Genomic DNA, 21,530 nt, shown 5'->3' with positions numbered 1-21,530 from the left:
AAATAAGCAGTCATGCTGCCTCATTTATTGAAATTCAATAGATTTTAGTTTATTTCTTAGTAGTCAGAGAATTGATTTATACCTATTCACCAAGCATTCTTACTAATGTTTCCTTATATCTAAACCAGATTGATTCTATATTTTTGCTTTGTTTGTAATCGATAGCCAATGAAGAATAAGGAGTATTGGAAGAAGCAGTGAGCCAGGTTTAGGTGACCTGGTTCTTGTCTCAACTTTGTGATTTGGGGATGTCGACACAGTTTACTTTCCCTGAGCCTTAATTCTTGTGTAACTGAAGTCTAACTTAACTTCTTAATGTCCTTCCAGAACCAAAATTGTATTTGTTCATTGTAATTGTTGGACTACTCATGTGAAGTTTATATTTTCAGTTAATACAGTTTCCAAATTCACATACATTTAAAAAAACAGTTTCAGTTAATACAGTTTCCAAATTAACATACATTAAAAAAAACAGAGAAATTTTTCCATTTCTCTGTGTGCACTTAGGATAAACAATGAAGTATAGCTTATAAAACAATTCGTTTGAGGGCTGAGAGTGTAAGAGTAACTATACCAAAAGTCAGGAAACCTGAGCTCTTACCCTAACTCTGTGACCAACTTTGCTGTGTGACCTTAATCAAAACACATAACCTGGACCCCATGCTCACCAGTCAATCAAGGGCCTGAATTTGATGGCTTAGTATTCCCTTCCAAGCTCAGAAGTTGCATGATTCTGTGAAAGGCAGTTCTTGATTCCTTTGTATTCATCTTCCTTTTGACCTGTTTCCTTGTGATATATTGGTGAACAAATACAAAAAGTGTTTTATATTAGCTTTCTTGATTGACATTTCCCTATAATACTGATGAATTTGGGTGATGGAAAGTAATGGAAGTTGTTAAAAGTACTGCTCTCAAATCTGAGTTTCCCTGTCCTGTGTGCCAATGTTTAACTGTATTTGCTAATCTAAGCCATATTGTGAGGATCTCAAGGATGATACTTGTCAAGAGTTTGGGGCCTTGAGAGCACAATTTTCAAAATAATATTTAGCATTTTCTGACTATAGAGTTCATTTGTCTTGTAAAATATGTTTTAAAATTACAGAGAAGTGTGAAGTACAAATATCTCAGTGCTACTATTTAGAAAACGCAATTAGTGTATAAATCCTTCCCCATCTTTTTAACAGTATAATTTTAGTATGTTAAAATTGGTTACTTTTTTATCTCTTCTTCCATCATTTTCCCTGCTTCCTTTTTCTTTTGTCATATTCTTAAAACAATTTTGCAACCACAGGTACCCACATTGCTGTCACTGCCAGCCTTGGGCTGCTACCGAGGATAATGGAGCCAGGGCCTTGGAGAAGCACAGAGGAAGTCTAGAACTGAGGGGGCCTATGACACAGGAAGTTCAGGACGCAGGGTCTCAAAGGAACACCTGCCTCTAATGTTTACAGAAGTGGAGAAAGGACTAAGGGACTTAAAGACATGCAGGTGTCTTCATCCTGATTCTGTCTTTATTATTGCACAATGGCTATAAAATAATGAGCTTAATTTTTTTTTTTTCTGGGTTGGCTAATGGAAATTGACGCTAGCACTTCCCCAATATTAGACTTACCTAATTCCAAAGTAACATTCAAGGAAAGAAAAACCAGTGGAACAGGATCAGTAAGCTCAGACTCTCCATCTCCATTATTTTAGCCTTGACCATTCTTCTCTAATCCTTTTAAATTATCTTCAGTTGCTTGTTCAAATTGCATGGCTTCAGTTACAATTTGTTTGACCCTGTATTCAGAGCTGCAATATGATTGTTGTGGGCCCTAGGTAGTTTTGCCTTCTTAGACCCCTTCTTCCATACAAAATTTAAAGTGATATTTTACAATTGTGTTTGTATGAAATGAATGTATTAATATTTTAGATTAAAACGTTTTGTTTAGTCTAGAAGTTCAGTGTTTTCTTATGAGGCTAAAAAAAATTAAAATATTTTTGTGGGCTTCTAAAAAACTGTGGGCCTTAGGTACTGTGCCTAATGGATAAGTTGGCGCTGCCTATAATCTGAAGGGCATCACTGGAAAAATAGCAGGCATTATTCTGTCCCCTTCTCCCACCAGCACAGTTCTTGGGGAAGCCTTTGCCATCCCATCCAAGAGCACTATAGTTTCCACGGTTATAGATCTATAGACTTGAACTTCCTTCCTTCCCAACCTAACCAAAACTCACGAGGGTTACTTGGGACCATTCATCTTCAGAAAAGATAGGAGGCAGTGGTTTCTTTTAGTCTTCAGATATTTTTTTCTGGTCGGTCCCTAATCTGTAGTTTTGAAACTCGTGCCACACTTGAAAGGGAAACATCCTACTACCTTTTTCTCTGCATTTCCCACAAACCCTTTCCTTCATTGTCACTCCCTCCATTCTTCTCAGCATATAGATACAAGACCCTTCTTTCTATTATTTGTTGAGAGCTAGGCCTGTAGAATAGAGATGAACAGACCATTCGTGTTTCCCTGAAGCTATTTAATGCTGCTCCCAGTCTTCTGTCCGTACCATTCCTTCCCTGCCTCAGGAGTGGGGTTGAGGTCTGTGACATGCAGACTGTAAGCACAGTCAGAATCTGCGGCTCTAAACACAGCAGAGGAGACTGTGGCCCCAACATGCCAACCTGAGCAGGTCTCCTCCTCTGCATGACCTTCCTCCCATTTCTCTTGCTGGGTTCTGATGAGTTGAGCTGGAGGAACTAATAGTCAGGGTGCCCTGGAATTGATGCTGCTCTGTTTTGTGCTCACAAAAGAGCCATGTAACACGTGACCACCTGAGTTGAAGCCATCCAGTCGCAAGTCAACAGACAGCAGTTGATGGAATTCTCAGTAGAAATTCAGTAAGGGTGCCCACATTTTTTTTTTTTTTCCACCTATACTCTACCAATAGCTAGATTGGTCTAAATATAGAGTCACTTATATGGTATTTAGGAAACCTTATTTTATCTAAGCACAAAGAAAAGCACATACATTTTTATGATCATCTGCTTCATCAGGGTAAATAATTTAAAAAGAATTTTGATCAGCAGCTCTAGTTTACCAGTACTTTAATATTAGTTTTCTTACACATTAATATATTTTGCAATATTTTCAGAAAATCAGTGTGGGAGAATAATGTAATTTAGGATATATTTCCTGACCTTTTCTTAAATGGCTTTATGTGCTATTCCCCCAAATTCTGCTTTCTCTATTTTCTTTTTTATTTAACCTATAATTATACTTTCTAGTATATTCTGAATCTATCTTCTAAGCCACCTTACATTTTTCCTGGAACAAGAGAGGGAATAAATATGTTGTCTCCACTAAATCAGGAGAAAATAAAAATATCCCAGGGAAGCTGTGATTATGCCAAGAGCTCTAAACAGAAGTTTGAGAAGGTAAAATTAAGTTATAATATCTGAGTTGTTTTTATTTTCTTCCTTTGATGTTTATGAAGGCATCCATAAGAACTTCAATTTCAGGGAAAAAATGCCTGATTTGCTCTTTTTGATGTTTCCTCGTCTCTTAAGAAGTCAGTTAAATATTTTTCATAGTTTATATTCCTATTTCATAGATTACTGTAAAACGTGTTTAAACCTACGAATTATAAAATAGTATTTAGATTCTAGCATGAGTTAAATAGATCAATCATATATCTTTAGGTTTGTGGATTTGACATGTAAATTATGTGTTGTGTATAAGTTACTAAACATACTGCATGGTTATTGATAAACTTGTTGCTTGTTTTTTCCAAATGCTATCAGTGTTTGTGGACTTTTTAAAATTAGTTTGAATTTTGGAATGTTCTGTAATAAAATGTAATTTCAACAATTTGTACATTTAAATATGCCATGTTGTATATGTCTGTATTTAAAAATATTGTAAATATCTGCATTTTTAGAATTATGAAAGATTTTCTTCAAAAATGACAACTCTCCATACTTAATTGTAACACATTATAAAATATCTGATTTTAAGCTTTTGGATTTTATCTTGTTCTAAAGATTAAGTTTAAACATGCTGAAGATTCCAGAAAAATAAAATTTTGAAAATAAAGTGATCATTTAGATTCTTTCTAAATTATTAGCAGTATACACATTGAATTGCAAAAAAATGCCACATTTTAATTTATCGGAGATGAGCATCTATTATACAGAACACTGTAGGGGAAGCAAAGATGAGGAAATCTTGGTTTCTTCCCACAAGAAGCCTTATCTAGTAAGTGGGAAAACAGATAAAGCCCAACATGAATAGCTAAGACACTAGGATGCAAAAAGACTTCCAGGGTAATGGATGGTTAAACAAATGAGAAAATTCTCTGGAATATGAGCAGTGAGATCAATTTCTGAGGAAGAGAAACCGCCTAATCAGATTTGGTTAAATAGCATTTGTGGGAGGATGCTCCAGAGAGAAGTGTTTAGCATAGGTGTGGAGGTAAGGAATGAAAATGGTGAGAGTTTTGGTTAAACGGTAGAGTATATGAAGATGTTTGTTATGAAAGCAACACACATTCTGTCAACTAAAGGCTATAGAAGGTGTAAAGGAAGTGAAAATCTACCTTAAAAGCAGTATTCACTCATTTATTGATCTTCAATTTTCCAGTCTGTGCAAAACCTATAAATTTTTTAAAAAACCCAACAGAACCATACTGTGTATCTTTAACTTCTGTAATTCTCATTGAGGACATCTTTCCATGTTGGTGCCTAAAGTCTATTCATCCTTTACAGTAAGTACATAGTATCCTGCAGTATATATTTATCTTAATTTATTTGATCTGTTTTCAGTTGAACTTCAGGTTGATTTTTTTCTTTTACACAGTTAATACTTCTCAGAAGAGTCCTAGAACCTTAGTTCCTAGATCAAATATGTACCCTTTAAATTTTGTTAGTATCTGCAGAAAAATTTTTAATTCCTATAAGCTAATTTTCCTTGCAGTAGTACAGGCATATTCCATCTTGTTATAGAACCAGTTTGAACTCAGGCACCTAAATGATAATAATTTAGGTGGCAAAGTACAAGAAATAGTAAATCCAATGCAGGTATTTCTGATTGGGTCGCCCTCCCGGGCTGCTTGTCTTCAGTAGGTTCCTTTCACATTAGTGTTATCCATTGGAGGACAAGGGGAACGAGGAAGAGTGGAAGGTCACGCACCTGCTACTTAACTACTTTGGAAATACTTTGGATTGGAAATACACATGGTTTTTGCTGTTCCTTTGGCAAGAACTAAACATACAGTGCCACCTGAATGCAAAGGGAGCCGCTAAATGGAAAGGAAATATGAATCTTTGTTAGTGACTAGCTATGTCTGCTACAGATGGCTTGGGTTGATTTTCTAAAATATTATAAACTCATCTTTACATGGCCTTTAAACTACTGTACTTGAGACCCCATGTTCATAAAGAAAAGTTGACATCAAATTTCTTTTTTTTTTTTTTTTTTTGAGACGGAGTCTTGCTCTGTCGCCCGGGCTGGAGTGCAGTGGCCGGATCTCGGCTCACTGCAAGCTCCGCCTCCTGAGCTTCTCCGCCATTCTCCTGCCTCAGCCTCCCGAGTAGCTGGGACTATAGGCGCCCGCCACCTCGCCCGGCTAGTTTTTTGTATTTTTTAGTAGAGACGGGGTTTCACCGTGTTAGCCAGGATGGTCTCGATCTCCTGACCTCGTGATTCGCCCGTCTCGGCCTCCCACAGTGCTGGGATTACAGGCTTGAGCCACCGCGCCCGGCCGACATCAAATTTCTTTGAAACCAGAGCTCTAATATTAAAATGGATAACTTATCCCCCTTAATTCAGAGAATTTTAAAGCTGGAAAAAGTATTGTTCAGGCTTACAGTTCTATAGGAAACAGGTTCCCAAAAATGAAGGAAGTTGCCCAGAGTGATAGCCAAGTTCCTATCAAGATCACCCCTAGAAAGACCCCAGCTCTGCCACCTAACCCAAGTGCTCTTGCACCATCCTTTTGAGTGATTTCACATTATTTTTCAGTCTCATAAAGAACTACTCAGTATTTTATGTGAGATTCAAATATTAATATATGTTTTAATTTAAAATGTAATGGTCTCTTCTAGAACTGCAAGATCTTATCAATGCCCAGAACATGACTTTTGTGGAACAGTTGACTAAGGAATTACTATTAGAAGTGATATAATTAGTGAGACTTTAGTAGCTTTATCAAAGATTAGCTCTATTGGCATTATCTAAGAGTAACAAACCCAAATCCTCAACGTTTACATGCATGTCCACAAAGCCATGTTCTTCAATAATCTTAATGAAAATGTTAATGTCTGTGGCCACTAGAGGGTGCTCTGTCACAGTGTATCAGCACTACCATCTCAGCCCAGTACTGTGTCTAGCCTAAGAGACAGAAAAGACCGCACGTGTAGCGGAATTTGTAAGCACTAAGGCATTCACTTTTCTAGTTCCTTGACGTTGTATGATCTAGGGATGAGTTTCCTTGTTTCATGGTATCTCCAGGTTAACTATCTTCACTTTTGTTTATAATAGTAACAGCCATCCATTGATACATGTAACATCCATATATTATACGTAGATACAGTGCTGAAAATGCTTTACATACAGTGTCACATTTAGTTTCCACCACAACCTTGCAGGAAGAATCTTACCACCCCCATTTTAAACTTAGCCATAGAGAGTGTTTAAGTAACTTGCCCAACGTCATGCAGCCAGCAGTGGCAGAGAGAATTCAGATTCATATATAATTCTAAAGCCAGCTCATTAAGCTATTATGTTATTGATTTCAGAGCTGGAAGAAACTTAAGGAACAATTTAGTTCAGTCTCCTCACCTTGAGATGGGAGAACTGATACCCAAGTCCAAGTCACAGACCCAGTCAAAGCCAAATTGGGAAGCCAAAGTGTGTGCATTTCTTCTGTGGTCTTGGCCCACGCCTCATGGCAATCCTCGCCTTCTCTGAGCAACAAAAGAAACCCTGCGCGCATAGGTCCTGTGTCACGCCTTACCCAAACATGGTAGATGATACCAAGGGATTGTCTGTTACCCAGACAACAGAAGAAATGGACCTTATGGATAGAAATTTTGCTCTGACATGGTTCTCTATTCTCTATTCATAAGAACCTCTTGCATTGTCAAAGGGAATTAATCTTCCTTCTTCCAACAGGCCCCACTCCATCCTCTACACTGAAGCCAGAGGGATTTTATTTTCTTTATGAAGCATAAATCTGAGCACATCACGTCTGTGCTTAAAGCTTTTTTTCTTTTTTTCTTGAGATTGAGTCTCACTCTATTGCCCAGGCTGGAGTGCAGTAGTGTGATCTCGGCTCACCACAACCTCCGCCTCCCGGGTTCAAGCCATTCTCCTGCTTCAGCCTCCTGAGTAGCAGGGATTACAGCCATGTGCCACCATGCCCAGCTAATTTTTGTATTTTGAGTAGAGATTGGGTTTTACCGTGTTGGCCAGGCTGGTCTTGAACCCCTGACCTCTTGATCCACCCGCCTTGGACTTCCAAAGTGCTGGGATTATAGGCGTGAGCCACCGTGCCCAGCTGCTTAAAGCTTTTTAATGACTTGGCAAGCTTTCTGCACCACTCCCGACACGGAAGCACAGAAGACCCTTACGATATACCCCTCTCTAGTCTAACCTGCCACTCCTGCCTTCAAATACACACTCCTCCTGCCTGTGCTTTTCACCCCAGCCACTCAGCCCATTTCAGCTGCCCATCTTGGATTAGACAAATCCAAGATGAGCAGCTTCACCCCTGCAGGCTCACCCCTTTCCCCATGCTTGGACAACACACCTTCCTGGTCCCAACCTTCTTCAAAATTCAGCTTAAACATCACTTCCACCTGGAAACCTGCTTGCCTTGGGTCTTCATTCACTCCAGATGGAGTTGACTGGGCCTCTCTCACACCCTGTTCTCATCTCTCTCAGCCCCAGTCACACTGCCTTCTGCTTGTTTGTTTTCTTTCCTACTACTTCTATGAGACAGAGCTTCTGAAGGGCTTGGACCCTGCCTTCTCACACTTCATATCCCCAGTGCCTAGTGAATACCTAGCATAGATTAGGAAGGCATTCAACTGATGGCAGCTTGATGAATGGATAAATAATTGAATAAGTGAAAGAAAGCAAAAAGAAAGAATGGAAGGCAGATTCTTGGGGAAAAATTAGTTCTATGACAATCAGATGCTCGATTTCCTGTGAGGAGTAGAAAATAACTGAGACAAAGCTGCCTGTTCTGAAAAACAAGCCCCAAAGTCTAGGTGGGAGCTGAGAGCCCTGGAGGAACCACATCTCTTCATTAGCTTAAGTGCAATGAGCACTTCAAGAGACGTGAATCAACTGATTAGCAAGGGCAGCCTACTCCAGGAGATGTATTCTCTTGCAATTTTCTCAAAAACAGGTGAGGTTATAACACTATAAACATAATTGCATTTTCTAATCAAAAGTGCAACAAAACTTGGGTAATTATGAGGCGTCAGCGGTGTTACCACTTTATTTCCTGAGTATTTTTATCCCTATGAGCTGGGTTGGGGGGAGTAGTAACTGCTCAAACATTTTCATCCATCACCTTGTGTTCTCTTCTGTGGGGTTTATACATGGAGAAAACAAAATGAAAACGGAAAACAAAAAACAAAAACAAAACAGGCAAAGGGGTAGAATTCATTTAAAGATGACTAAGGTGGCTTAGTCATGCTGGATTTGAGGTCCAGCAGTGGGATGGGTTCTGCATTCTCTGGGCAAGCGATTTTTCTGTCAGACAAACAGGACTAGGTGCACCATCCGCAGTCCTGGCTGAGGGGAGCCAGGAGAGACTGGTCCAGCTCCAGCCTATACTCAAGCCCTTTCTCCACTTTGAAAGATGCCTGTGAATTACACTTCTTTTCACCCAGGAAACCAATGCAGCCCAGCTTCTCGGCCCAGGGCCTAGTGGAGGACAATATGTCATACTCTGAGCAGACCCAGAATGCAGTTAGTTACCCCCACCTCCTTAGGAGGGAGAACAACAATAGAACCAAAATAGCAACGCCAAAAAGCAGACCTTTGGAGCGCCTGGGGGCCTTTTGCTGTTGTTGCTGCAAAAGGAGAAGGAAAGGATTTTGCCATGCCCCTGGGGTTTATGCGTTCAACAGCCCTCACTCCTGATCCAGGGACCCGGGACAAGCTGTGGGGCCTGCAGGGCTCCATGTGGCATGAAGTTCCTTCTGGTTTTGCAGAGAGGCAGGGCTGTACAATAGGAGCCCTGGATTTCTGGTCAAAAGCTTTCTTGGTGAAATAGCCAGATCTGGACAGGAAGATAAGAGAGAAGAGGCACTTAAGGCAGAAGGTACCCCGCAAGCAGTGGCACAGTGCCAAGAAGTGTAGATTTCCATGGGGCTGGTGTGTATTGTGTGTGGCTAGGAGTCAGGGGTCACAGAATGGGATGTGGACATGGGGTCAGGTCCCCCAGGGTGTCCGATGCTATTTTAGAGAGGGGTGTATTCATATTCCTCATGAAAAGAGATTCAGGCAGTCAACAGCCAACATCTTCAAATCCTAAAATGAAAAAGTTTCTCTAAGCCAGTAGTATTCAGACTTTTATTTAGCTAGAAATCACTGTTGAAAACAAATCTTGCATTAAAACCAAGCGTACAAAACAAGTAATAACCAAAAAATAGAAAAAACCCAATTGGATATCAACTGATAAATGGATAAATTAAATGCGGTCTATCCATACAATGGAATATTCAGCCGCAAGGAGAAATAAAGCACTGACATATTTTACAACATTAATGAGCCTTGAAAACATTATGCTTAGTGAAGAAGCCAGACATAAATGACCACATATTGTATTATTCCATTTCTAGAAAACATCCAGAATAAGCAAATCATAGATAGTAAAAGTAGATTCGAAGTTGCCAGAGTCTCAGGTGGGAAGGAGGGATTGGGGAGTGACTGCTAATGGATACAGGATGTCTATTTGGGGTGATGACATGTTCTGGAATTAGTGGTGACAGTGTCAGTTGTACAACCTTGTGAATATACTAAAAACCACTCCAGACACTAAAAACCACACTTAAAAATGGTGAACTTGATGGTCTATAAATTACATCTAGAAAGAGAGAGAGAGAGAAACAGACAGAGGGAGGAAGAGAGGGAAGGAAGGAAGGAACAAAGCAGAGCCGATTTGACTGAAAGGAGGAGGCACTGGGAAGTACAGTGGCCCTTATGGCTGGCCCTGTTTATTTCCAATGTCTGTCCAATCTCTCACCCAAGTTTTAAGCTTGGCTTCCAGATCCCTGGGGAGCCAAGTAGGAGAAAAGATACAGACACCTCAAAATTGAGCATGTAAACTTTTACCTAATCCTCTCATTTTCCCCCACTCCAGAAAGGTTCTGCTTCACTTTCTCTAGAGACTGACCAGGCAGCGACTGCCATCTTGGGGGTGGGAGGGTCAGTAGCCTGCTAAGGAAGCAGGAAGCCACTAAGGGATAACTACATCTTACACCCACTTTCTCTCTCTCTCTCTCTCTGTTTCTCTCTCTCTCTCTCTCTCTCTGTGTGTGTGTGTTTGTGTGTGTGTGCATGTGTGTTTGAGACAGAGTCTCACTGTGCCACCCAGGCTGGTGTGCAGTGGTGTGATCTTGGCTCACCGCAGCCTCCGCCTCCTGGGTTCAAGCGATTCTCCTGCCTCAGCCTCCTGAGTAGCTGGAATTACAGGCATGCACCACCATGCCTGGCTAATTTTTGTATTTTTAGTAGAGATGGGATTTCACCATGTTGGCCAGGCTGGTCTCGAACTCCTGACTTCAAGTGATCCGCCCCCCTCAGCCTCCGAAAGTGGTGGGATTACAGGAGTGAGCCACCATGCCTAGCCTTAAACCCACTGTCTACCAGCTGTCATCATTCTATCCCCACTGGCATCCTGAATTCCAGAGGTCCCTGGTGATACAAATTCTTGAGCTTTGAGGGTTCCACAAGGTAAATCAGGTCACTTCTTGGGGGTCTGCTTCTCCCACTCTCCAGACCTGCTAAGTCAGACCCCATGCATTGATTCGTTATTGTCACGTCTCTTAAAACAAAGCCCCACTACTACCCTGCTGTGCTTGAGTGATGTTTCAGGAGGGCATGGAATTTCATTGTGCATGACCAATCCTTTATCTCTAACCCAAATCCAGCATGCTTTTCTATATTTTCTACATTCCCTTTGATTAGCATATATTGTTGTTTTTTTTTTAAGAGACAGGGTCTCACTCTCTTGCCCAGGCTGCAGTGCAATGGTGTTACCATAGTTCACCATAGCCTTGAAGTCCTGGGCTCAAGCAGTCCTCCCACCTCAGCCTCCCAAGTAGCAGCGACTAAAGGTGTGCACCACCATTCCTGGCTAATTTTTAAATTTTTTATAGGACAGGGTGTCATTATTTGGCCCAGACTGGTCTTGAATTCCTAAAGTGATTGTCTCCCCTCAGCCTCCCAAAGTGTTGAGATTATAGGCATCAGCCACTGTGGCTGGCCACATTATTTTTATAATCAGAAAAGAAAAAGCAATGAGAGGGAGACAGATGGAGATTTTGGAGGTGGATTGGAAGGACCCTGGAGGCTGCCTGCAAGCCGGAGCAAGGGCCAGGCAGGAATTGACAAGACTCAGAAAGATGGCAGATGAGGTGCTGTTGGAAGAGATGTAGAGTCAGATTCCAGAAACAGGCCAGAGAGTGATCAGCCAGAGTGGAAGTTGCTCTGCTCTGCTCTTTGGAGAAGGGATTTGTCTTCAAGCCATGACCACAGGGCATGTGGGGAAAGACCAACTTTCCAGAGCGTCCAAGTGGGCATGCAGTATAAGTGAGGGCCTAACCCAATAACCAAATGCCCACCGGCCTTGAAAACTGGAACTGCTTGGCACCTTTCACCCTCCTACTCAGACTCAGCCCTTCTGGATATTCTGGGATCCGTTTTGACTTTAGTAGGAAAGGAGTGAGACACAGAACATCTTGGGTTCTGGAGTCTTTAGTATCTAGTCACCCCAGCCACAGATTCCTCTAGAACAGGAGTTTTCCCAAACGCCAGGCTGTGGACTAGTACCAGTCCGTGGCCTGTTAGGAGCTGGGCCACACAGCGGGAAGTGAGCAGCAGTGAGCATTACTGCCTGAGTTCCACCTCCTCTCACATCAGTGCTGGCATCAGATTCTCAAAGGAGCGCAAACACTATTGTGAAGTGTGCATGCAAGGTTGTGTGCTCCTTGTGAGAATCTAACGCCTGATGATCTAAGGTAGAACAGTTTCAACCGAAAACTGTCCCCTAATCCCCGGTCCACAGAAAAATTATCTTCCATAAAACCAGTCCCTAGTGCCAAAAGGGTTGGGGACCACTGTTCTAGAACTCCCACCCCAATCCTAATAACCATCTGGTGGATAAGGCCCCACCTTAAACACCAATTCTAGCACCTGTCTACCCGACACACCTCTAAGTCCACATGGTGTTTCCTGCCCCCGGGGCCTCCCACCAGGACCTAAAATCTAAGCCAGAACCCAAGCTCTTCCCTGTGACCTGTTGCCAATCCTCTCTAACAGGCCTTGTCAAGTTTCTCCAGAGCCCTGCGCATCCAGAGCCAAGTCCTGCTTTATCCAGGCACATTCATGATCAACAAAGGCAGTTAGAATAGCCAACATCATCTTCGCTTCACCCCGGAAGACCTGGGCTGATGACTCAGGGGTAAGAGAAGGAAACATTTCTTACTGGAGATGACTGTTCCAGAATTACCCCCAAATGAATTTCAGCCCCAAGGGTAAGCCCAGATCTGACCTGTCTTTCTGGAGCTCTCTGGAGCACATAAAAGCCTGATGATTTCTTCCTTATATCAATAGATACAGTTTTCTGTCACCAATTTAGATCTGATTTAGGGAAGGCATTGTCTAGAGCTTGCCGAGCTGGTTTTGCAATGTAGATGCTGAGAAGAGATTGAATATCAGTCATAATAAATAAGATTGCATTTTCTCTAATCAGATTTTCTTTGTTTTGTTTTGTTTTTGAGACAGGTTGTCCCTCTGTCCCTCAGGCTGGAGTACAATGGCACAATCATGGCTCACTGCAGCCTCGACCTCCTGGGCTCAAGTGATCCTCCTGCCTTAGCACCCCAAAGTAGCTGGGACTACAGGCATATGCCACCATGCCCGGCTAATTTTTGCACTTTCTGTAAAGACAGGGTTTTGTCATGTTGCCCAGGCTGGTCTCGAACTCCTGGGCTGAAGGGATCTTCCGGCCTCGGCCTCTCAGAGTGCTGATATTACAGGTGTGAGACACTGCACCCCGCCTATATTGGTTCTGTATGAGTACTTAATAAAGCACTTTTATAATGTTAAAGCTATGAGGGGCTAGGGAGTCCTGAGTCTACTGGGAGAAACATAGAAGACATGTAAGAAAGACACCTTCCTGGCCATTGTTATTCTTATGGTATTTATGTCAGAATTGCCCGGGTTTAATCCACTTCTGCAACTGCTAGGTGTGTGACCATGGGAAATCTTTTTGTTTCTCAGTTTCCTCATCTGTATACGGGGTTACTAATAGTACCTAACTTGCAATGTTGTTGTAAGGATTAAATGAGTTCATACATGCAAATATATAGAACAGTGCCTGGAAAGGAGCAAGTACTCAACAAATGTTAGCTATTATTAGTGTTGCGTTTATTATTATTATTACTAGTGGTGTTGTTTGTGTTCTTATTTATTTATTTATTATTATTTTTTAGAGATAGAGTCTTATTCTGTCACCCAGGCTGGAGTAAGTGCAGTGGCATGATTTCAGTTCATTGCAACCTCTGCCTCCTGGGCTCAAGCAATTCTCATGCCTCAGCCTCCCAAGTAGCTGGAATTACAGACCCGTGCTACCATGCTTGGCTAATTTTTGTATTTTTAGTAGATTCAGGGTTTTTGCCATGTTGGCCAGGCTGCTCTCGAACTCCTGACCTCAAATGATCTGCCTGCTTTGGCCTTCCAAAGTGCTGGGATTACAGACATGAGCCACCGCGCTCAGCCACTCTTCTTATTTGGATATCATATCAGCAAAGTTTCAGTGTGGTAAATAGAAACCATGTAAATATTTTATGCAAGAGAGGATTTAATACAGGAAATTGGATGCTTAAAAAACCATTGGAAAGGGGTGCAGCTCTGGGTTCTACTCAAGGCTGCCCGAAATGACCACCAGATGATTCTTACTGTCCAACTGAGGGAACTAGAACCTCTGAGGCCACCACTAGGGCCTGCTGGAATGAAGAATTTACCACTGCTGCAGTGACCACTACTGTTTCTGCTGCCTCGGAACACGGGGAAGCTGTGGCTAAGACCACCCAGGGATCAGGAAGCCAAGCTAGCAGCCCTTACCACCAGTGAGTGAAGGAGCCCTACAAAGCAGTTCTCCAGAAAACTCACATCTCCGTGGTCCCACTTGCTAGCATCCCCCTCGCTCCCCTTTTACATCCCCTGAACATCTAAATGGCAGAACCCAATCAGCATGCAGAACTCTGATATTCTGGGACTTGAAATTGTTTGTTTTCTAACCATTCCAGCTAGAGGAAGGAACTGGAATACAGGTGGAGAGTCGATCCACACAACCCAAAGGAGGCAGCTGCACGCGAAGGTCCTGCTAGGTGGAAGGCATACCCTCTGTAGACAGGACAGTGGAGTGCCTGAAGGAGGAATCGTTCCAAGATTTAGGTTCTCTGGGGGAAGGCAAGGGTCTCTTAGATCTAGATAACAACATAGAGGGGACTCTAATAGCTGTCTTGGCCTTCACTATGGAGTTGGGCCTATGTCGTGAGTAGAAATATATCACTTAAGAATATGCTGGAGAATATTCTTATAATGCTTGCTTTTCAACCAATGCACAAAAATCACAAGCTACAAAGGAAAAAATATTGACACATTTAACCATATATAAAGCTAAACTTTTATATGATAAAAATACAAACAACAGGTTGAAAAAATATATTTGCAGTTAAACAATTAAAATCTGTAATATATAAAGAGCCCCTTAAAGACAACACGTTTGAAACATTCAACGGCAGCAGGTCACCTACATGCTTTTCCATAGACTGGTGTGTTGTACATGCTGTATCTTCTGTCAAAAGAGCATTTCACCTCTATTAATATCTTAACCCTCTTAGTAATGTCTCTTCTTGATACATTGCCTGATTTTCTGTCTGTGGTGGATACTGAGGTGCATGGCCAGATTGCCCTTCAGGGTTGGGGGGCTGGTCTCTCCAGCTGCTGAGACAGCTGAGTCTTGTACCTCTGCAGAAAGAAGCCACTTTGCCCAAGGTTACACCACTTCCCTGGAGGCAGCCTGTATCCAATGACTGGTAACTATAGAAGTACAAATACCTGGAGTCCTTGCCTCAATAGGACAACTCAGTAGAGACACACCAGCTCCAAAGATGCTCATGGGATGGGCTGTGGCCTCTGTTCAGCATTTCCTGTGTCCAAACAATCCTGCTTCCCTCACCCCGTACAAGTGTTGTTGCCAAGAGTACTTCCCAATCAAACTCTTGCATGCAGATCCCACCAGAGTATCAGCGTATGTCTGGGAACCTGAACTATGAAACTCTACTGTTGATGGTTTATAGATTTTTCCATAGCGATATGTGTCAATTTGTTTCATTCATCTTAATGGCATCCCATTGTATAAACATACTAGAGTTTAGTTATTATTCCCTTTTGATGAAAATGTAGGTCATTTCCAGTATGTGTGATGTCACAAACAGTGCTGCTGTTAATAGCTTTTTGCATCTCTCTGTGAGCATGTGTGAGAGTTTCTCTGAGATGTATACCTAGAGATGGAACTGCAGAGTCAAAAGGTATCTGCAACTTCAAGTTTACAGAGATTGCCAAATTTCTCTTTGAAGTTGTATTATCCATAGACACTCCTGTTACCCTTGCATCAGAGTGTCACTTGGTATCATCGGACTTTTAAATGCTTGCCAGACTGATAGGAGGGAAGTGATATTCGATTATTGTTTTAATTCTAACTTCTTTGGTGATTAGGGAGCTTGGGCATCTTTCATTTTTGTGGAGGATAATGGTGTATTCTTCTCCTGGGAATTACTTGTTCCTTGTTCATTTTTCTTTTCTTTTTTTTTTTTTTTTGCTCATTATATTAGGTTGTTGGGCTTTTCTCATTGATTTGCAGCAGTTTTTTATATTTGAGTTAGAGATCTTTGGTTGTTCCTATGCATTGCAAAATTATCTCCCTGTCTGCAGCTTCTCTGTTAATTTTCTTAGACTTCATTTCACATATATAACTTTTAAATTTTGAGAGAGCTGAAAATATTTTTATTATCTACATTATGACATACGGGATTTTGGGTGGGAAGGTCTAATTTCCTATACTAAGGGCCATAATGTTATTTTTATTTATTTTTTCTGCATGTGTGTACTAATTGTCTCATTTCATTTGTTGAATAGCCTATCCTTTTTTTTACTGATTTTTAATACCACCTCTAGCAAGTGTTAGATTCCAATAAATACCTGACTGTTTGGGGCTCACTATTCTGTTCCCTTAGTCTGTCAATTTCTATGACAATTCATCACCACTTTAGTTTCTAGAGCTTTATGCTAAGTCCTGATAGATGAGGCAGCAAGTCCTCCTCTTTTTTTTTTTTTTTTTTTTCAAAATTGTCTTTGCTAACCTTGGCCTTCTAATAAATCATGTTAATTTTAGAATCACAACTTTAGGGAAAACTTTAGGGACTAAAGTTTCACCTGAAACCTACAGCCCAAAGTGAGAACTTCCATCCCTATGTGCCCACCCTCTCCCGATTTGTTCTTTCTGAATAACGTCTTCTTACCAATCAAACGGTGCCTTTTCCAAAACTAACTACAGACTGCCCTGCTCCCATCCTGTACCTATAAAGACACCAGACTCAGCCAGGAGAGAGAAGCATCTAGACATCAGGAAGAAGCAGCTAGGCATCCCCTAAGGGGAATGGGGCAAAGGGAATGGAGGTGATTTATAAAATGAGCCTAATGTCCATAGGAGGAAATTCAAGTACATACTCTAATGTAGATGGGCTTTGTGGGGCAGAGGACAGGCATGTGCTCCCACGCATATGGTGAGAACCTCTCATTCTATCTTACTTGGAGCATGGAGCAAAGTAGATCAGGAATGGAGAGTAGAGATGTGGAGGTGGCAATCTTAGGAGGCAAAACTCCCTGGTGTCATAGAGTCTCAATACTTGTGCAAAACACTATAAACTTTGTCTAGTGTGAAGTAGACAAGGGGGCAACACAGAGGGAGGTTTAGGGAAATACGGATGAGGCCCCTATTTAAAAGGCAAGAAATCTGTGTGTATTTTGGTTCACCTAGACCTTCAGGGAATCTGGGAAAACATACACTGCCTCACATGTGAGAGCTTCTCTCCAGGGAAAGAAATTGAGGAACGGGACTTGGTTTATGTCTTGTGGAAGATAACAGATATAGGTGATTCTCATTATTCACAGTACTTCCATTCTATAAAATCACTATGAACACAGAATTATGAACATTTGCTCCTACAGGATGTACAGAATTAGGCTCCTGTGAGCCTGTAGTCACAACTTTTTCCTCAATCTATCAATACATAACCTAATCTTATGTGTGCTTTTGTTTAAAGGCACGTTATTTAATATATATTGTTAATTCATTAACATTAAACTCATGGTCAACAGTAATATAACTCATGCTTTCACAAAACGTATTTAACACGCCTATTTTTTCCATAAGGCACATCACAGCCTTCTTGTATTTAGGAATACTAGACAGCACTTCAGCCTCTGTTCAGGGGTCACTTTAAACTGCAAACTCAACTGAAATCATAGAAATATGAAAAGCATGGCACTATTTATGTGTTGTTGGCTCTGCCTGGAATTTTATCCCTGCTCTGTCTTCCCTGCTCTGACTGACTTAGCACCAACTTCTCCAACAAGTTTCCTCTGACTTCTCATTTCCCAACACAGACTGAGCCCCAACAACACTGGACTTGTCGCCACTGCTTACTTCTTAAATATGAAATTGTTTCCTCTCTTTTTCACAAGAGGGGGTGCTCCTTGAGGGCTGAAATGACTCATCTCTATCTCCAGGATCTGGCACAGCATCTGACATATAGTAAGTGCATAGTAAATGTTGGATGGATGGATGGATGGATGGATGGATGGATGGATGGATGGATGAATAAATGGATATATGGATAGATGGATGGATACATGGATGGATTGATGGGTGATCTGTTTAGGATGCCATGGCCAGCAGATGGAGAGACAAGGACCCAGAGGCAAGCCTTCTTTACATATTCTTAATTCTGTATCATCTAGCTGTAAAATCAGTTCTCCAACCTCCCCAGTTTATAAAATCAGTTCTCCAACCTCCCTAGTTTACCAAATTACACCTGCCATTGCAGGCTGCTACAGGTAATAGCGACATGCCCTAGAGCCCCAGTTGCTCAGATGGAAGGCTCGTGCCCAGTGAGTACAGGAGGTAATTTGTCGAGCAGGCTTTTTGTGTCCTGGACTGCATGTTGCAGACCCAGCTAATGAAATCTTCATTGCAATTAGAGAAAATATTCCTGCAGCAGGTTGAAGAGATAATCACTGTCTAATTGTATTTTCCCCAGTATTTTAACCCAATGGTTTAGAAAAATAATTTCAAATTGTAATTTTTATAATTACCTTTTTCAAGGAATCTGTTCAGAATTACATCATCATCATTTAACAGTTTTGAGAGCTTACAATGGTTATGCGCTATTCTGAAGGTTTTGTATGCATTACCTCCTTTAGTTATCACAAAACCCCCATGAGGTAGGTCCTATTATTTACTTTATTCTATAGGTGAGGATACTGAGGCTCAAACTGATTAAGAAACTTGCTCACCCCTGGGAATAGGGCTGAACTAGAACTCCATCTCAGGCCTGTCTGCTATCAACGAGCATGATTTTATCCACTTGTCTATGCTGCCACCACAATTTTCAAAGGGTTCATTTATCCAATCAGTTTAACAATGTTCTTATTGTTAATTAGTGTCAGGCACTATTTTAGGTGCTGGGGATACAATAGAGAATAAAATAAAGTCCCTGTTTGCACGGAGCATACATTCTGAAGACAGGAAAATGAATAATAAATAAACCAATAAACTTATCATGTATCAGGTACTGGAAAGTGCTATGAACAAAGGTAGAAAGTATGACAGCACTATTTAAAGAATAGATATGTAGGCCGGGTGCGGTGGCTCATGCCTGTAATCCCAGCATTTTGGGAGGTCGAGGCAGGCGGATCACCTGAGGTCAGTTTGAGACCAGCCTGGTCAACATGGTGAAACCCTGTGTCTACTAAAAATACAAAGATTAGCCGGGCATGGTGGTGCATGCCTGTAATCCCAGCTACTCTGGAGGCTGAGGCAGGAGAATTGCCTAAATCTGGGAGGCAGAGGTTGCGGTGAGCCAAGATCATGCCACTGAACTCCAGCCTGGGTGACAGAGCGAGACTCAGGCTCAAAAAAAAAAAAAAAAAAAAAAGAATAGATATATAGTTATATAACTAAATATCTTAGACTACATTCCTTGAGACACGCTGTGAGCCTGAGATTGCATGCACGTTTGTTGGGAGGTGCTCTCAGGATATTTAATTCTAAGGAAGTGAAGACAGCAGGATTGGACAGAGGGAGAAGCTGAACTGCAATATAATTGCAACTGAGCCCTCAACCCATCCTACAGTGGGCCCTGCAGTTGAAAGGATCCTTCAAAGCTATCCAAATTGAGGCAGAAACAGCAGGCACTTTATATCCAGGCATCAGCCAGGTGGTGATCCCTCGCAGTTGCTGGGAGAGAGTGAGACAGCTCCCTCTGACCAAAGGCAGTGCCTGGTAAGGAGCACGTTTTGAAGTCTTTAGAGTTGTTTCTGGATGGTGGATAGTCCCTGTCAAGCCTTTCTTGTAGCGTTGTTAGTTAGTGCCAAAGAATTAACTGTCTAAGCCTCCACTCTCCATCTTTATATGCTAGAATAATAATACCTCTGTCAAAAGGGTTGCTAGGAGGGTCAGAATGATAAAATATTGACGAATGACCCTAGAGAAAAATAAAGGAGATAAAATGAATTAAGAAAATATATACTGCAGAATAGTACAGATCATGTATGGAAAAAAAAAGATCTTGAACAACCTGAACTGATGTGGAAAGACAAGACATATGACAAAAATGAGGAATACAACACTATGTATCCTATGATGCCATTTATCTTTAAAAGAGATCTATTTGTATCTATATAAAAAGATAAATGGAAAGACATAAACCAGAGTGTTGACTATGGGTGCAGGAGTTAGCTGGGGGGCTGGAGAGGCAGGCAGAGCTGGAGTAGAGGTAGGGCTGGAACTAGGCTTGTCAGATGGGAGAAGATGGGCATAGAAGGGGTTGCAGCAGATGTGAGCAGTGCATGGCAGTACAGAAAACAAGTCTGGGCAGGACTTTAGAGATAATTTGCTATCCAGGCTCACTTGTGTTCTGGTGTCAGCATATCTGAGTTCAGATCCCTGCTCCAGCACTAAATATATAATAGCTCCATTTAGTGGAGCAGCTTGGGCAAGTCAATGTCTCTGAATCTCAGTTTCTTTATCTTTTAAATGGGGCATGATAATCACTTTAAAGACTGCTGTCAAGATTAGATATGATTGCTTCTGACACATGTTCACAGGGGATACCGTCATTAACCCTAGGAGGCCACTCGGCATTTCTTCCCCTTCCCAACAAGGAGCAAGGAGTCAGAAGAACAGCTTCCCTGGCTCAACACGAACACTCCAGGATGAATCAACTCTCCAAATGAGCAAGATTTCTGTATGCTTCCACATAGATAGAGGAGCAGTCAATTCACCTAGAACTCCTGGCAAAACAGTGGTTCACTTAGTTTTTTTAACATTTTTCATTATACAAAGTCAAAAAATAACAGATACTGGCAAGGTTGTAGGGAAAAAGAACAGTGTTGGTGAGAGTATAAATTAGTTCAGCCATTATGGAAGACAGTGTGGTAATTACTCAAACACCTAAAGACAGAACCATTCCACCAAGCAATCCCATTACTGGAGATATATTCAAAGGAATATAAATCATTCTGTTTTACAGACACATGCACACATATGTTCATTGTAGCACTATTCACAACAGCAAAGATATAGAATCAACCTAAATGCCCATCAGTGATAGAGTGGATAAAGAAAATGTACATATACATGATGGAATACTATGCAGCCATAAAAAAGAATGAGATCATATCCTTTGCAAGGACATGGATGGTGCTGGAGGCCATTATCCTTAGCAAATTAACACAGGAACAGAAAACCAAATACCACATGTTCTTACTTATAAGTAGAAGCTAAATGATGAGAACACATGGACACACAGAGGGGAAAAACACACATTGGGGCCTTTCAGAGAGTGGGAAAAGGGCAAGGATCAGGAAAAATAACCAATGGGTACAAGGCTTAATACCTGGGTGATGAAATATTCTTTACAACAAACCTCCATGACACAAGTTTACCTGTGTAACAAACCTGCATTAGTACCG

At 41.4% G+C, this 21,530-nt stretch overlaps 1 protein-coding gene across 2 annotated transcripts in view; it reads left to right on the top strand.

The window, feature by feature from the left end:
• The window catches only part of MYSM1 (Myb like, SWIRM and MPN domains 1), a 43,473-nt gene extending 39,409 nt beyond the window's left edge, over positions 1-4,064 (top strand). For both annotated transcript variants that reach the window (XM_033225059.1, XM_033225058.1), the window contains exon 20: positions 1,292-4,064. In XM_033225059.1, the coding sequence (XP_033080950.1) occupies positions 1,292-1,339 (48 nt within the window). In that variant the 3' untranslated portion in view covers positions 1,340-4,064. The remainder of the gene's footprint in view (positions 1-1,291) is intronic.
• The last annotated feature ends 17,466 nt before the right edge of the window (positions 4,065-21,530 follow it).

This window comes from Trachypithecus francoisi, unplaced genomic scaffold (assembly GCF_009764315.1).
Source record: "Trachypithecus francoisi isolate TF-2019V2 unplaced genomic scaffold, Tfra_2.0 Lachesis_group12, whole genome shotgun sequence".
In the NCBI taxonomy this organism is placed as follows: Eukaryota; Metazoa; Chordata; class Mammalia; order Primates; family Cercopithecidae; genus Trachypithecus; species Trachypithecus francoisi.
Note: the sequence above shows the minus strand (reverse complement) of the source record. Positions and strands in the feature narration are given on the sequence as shown.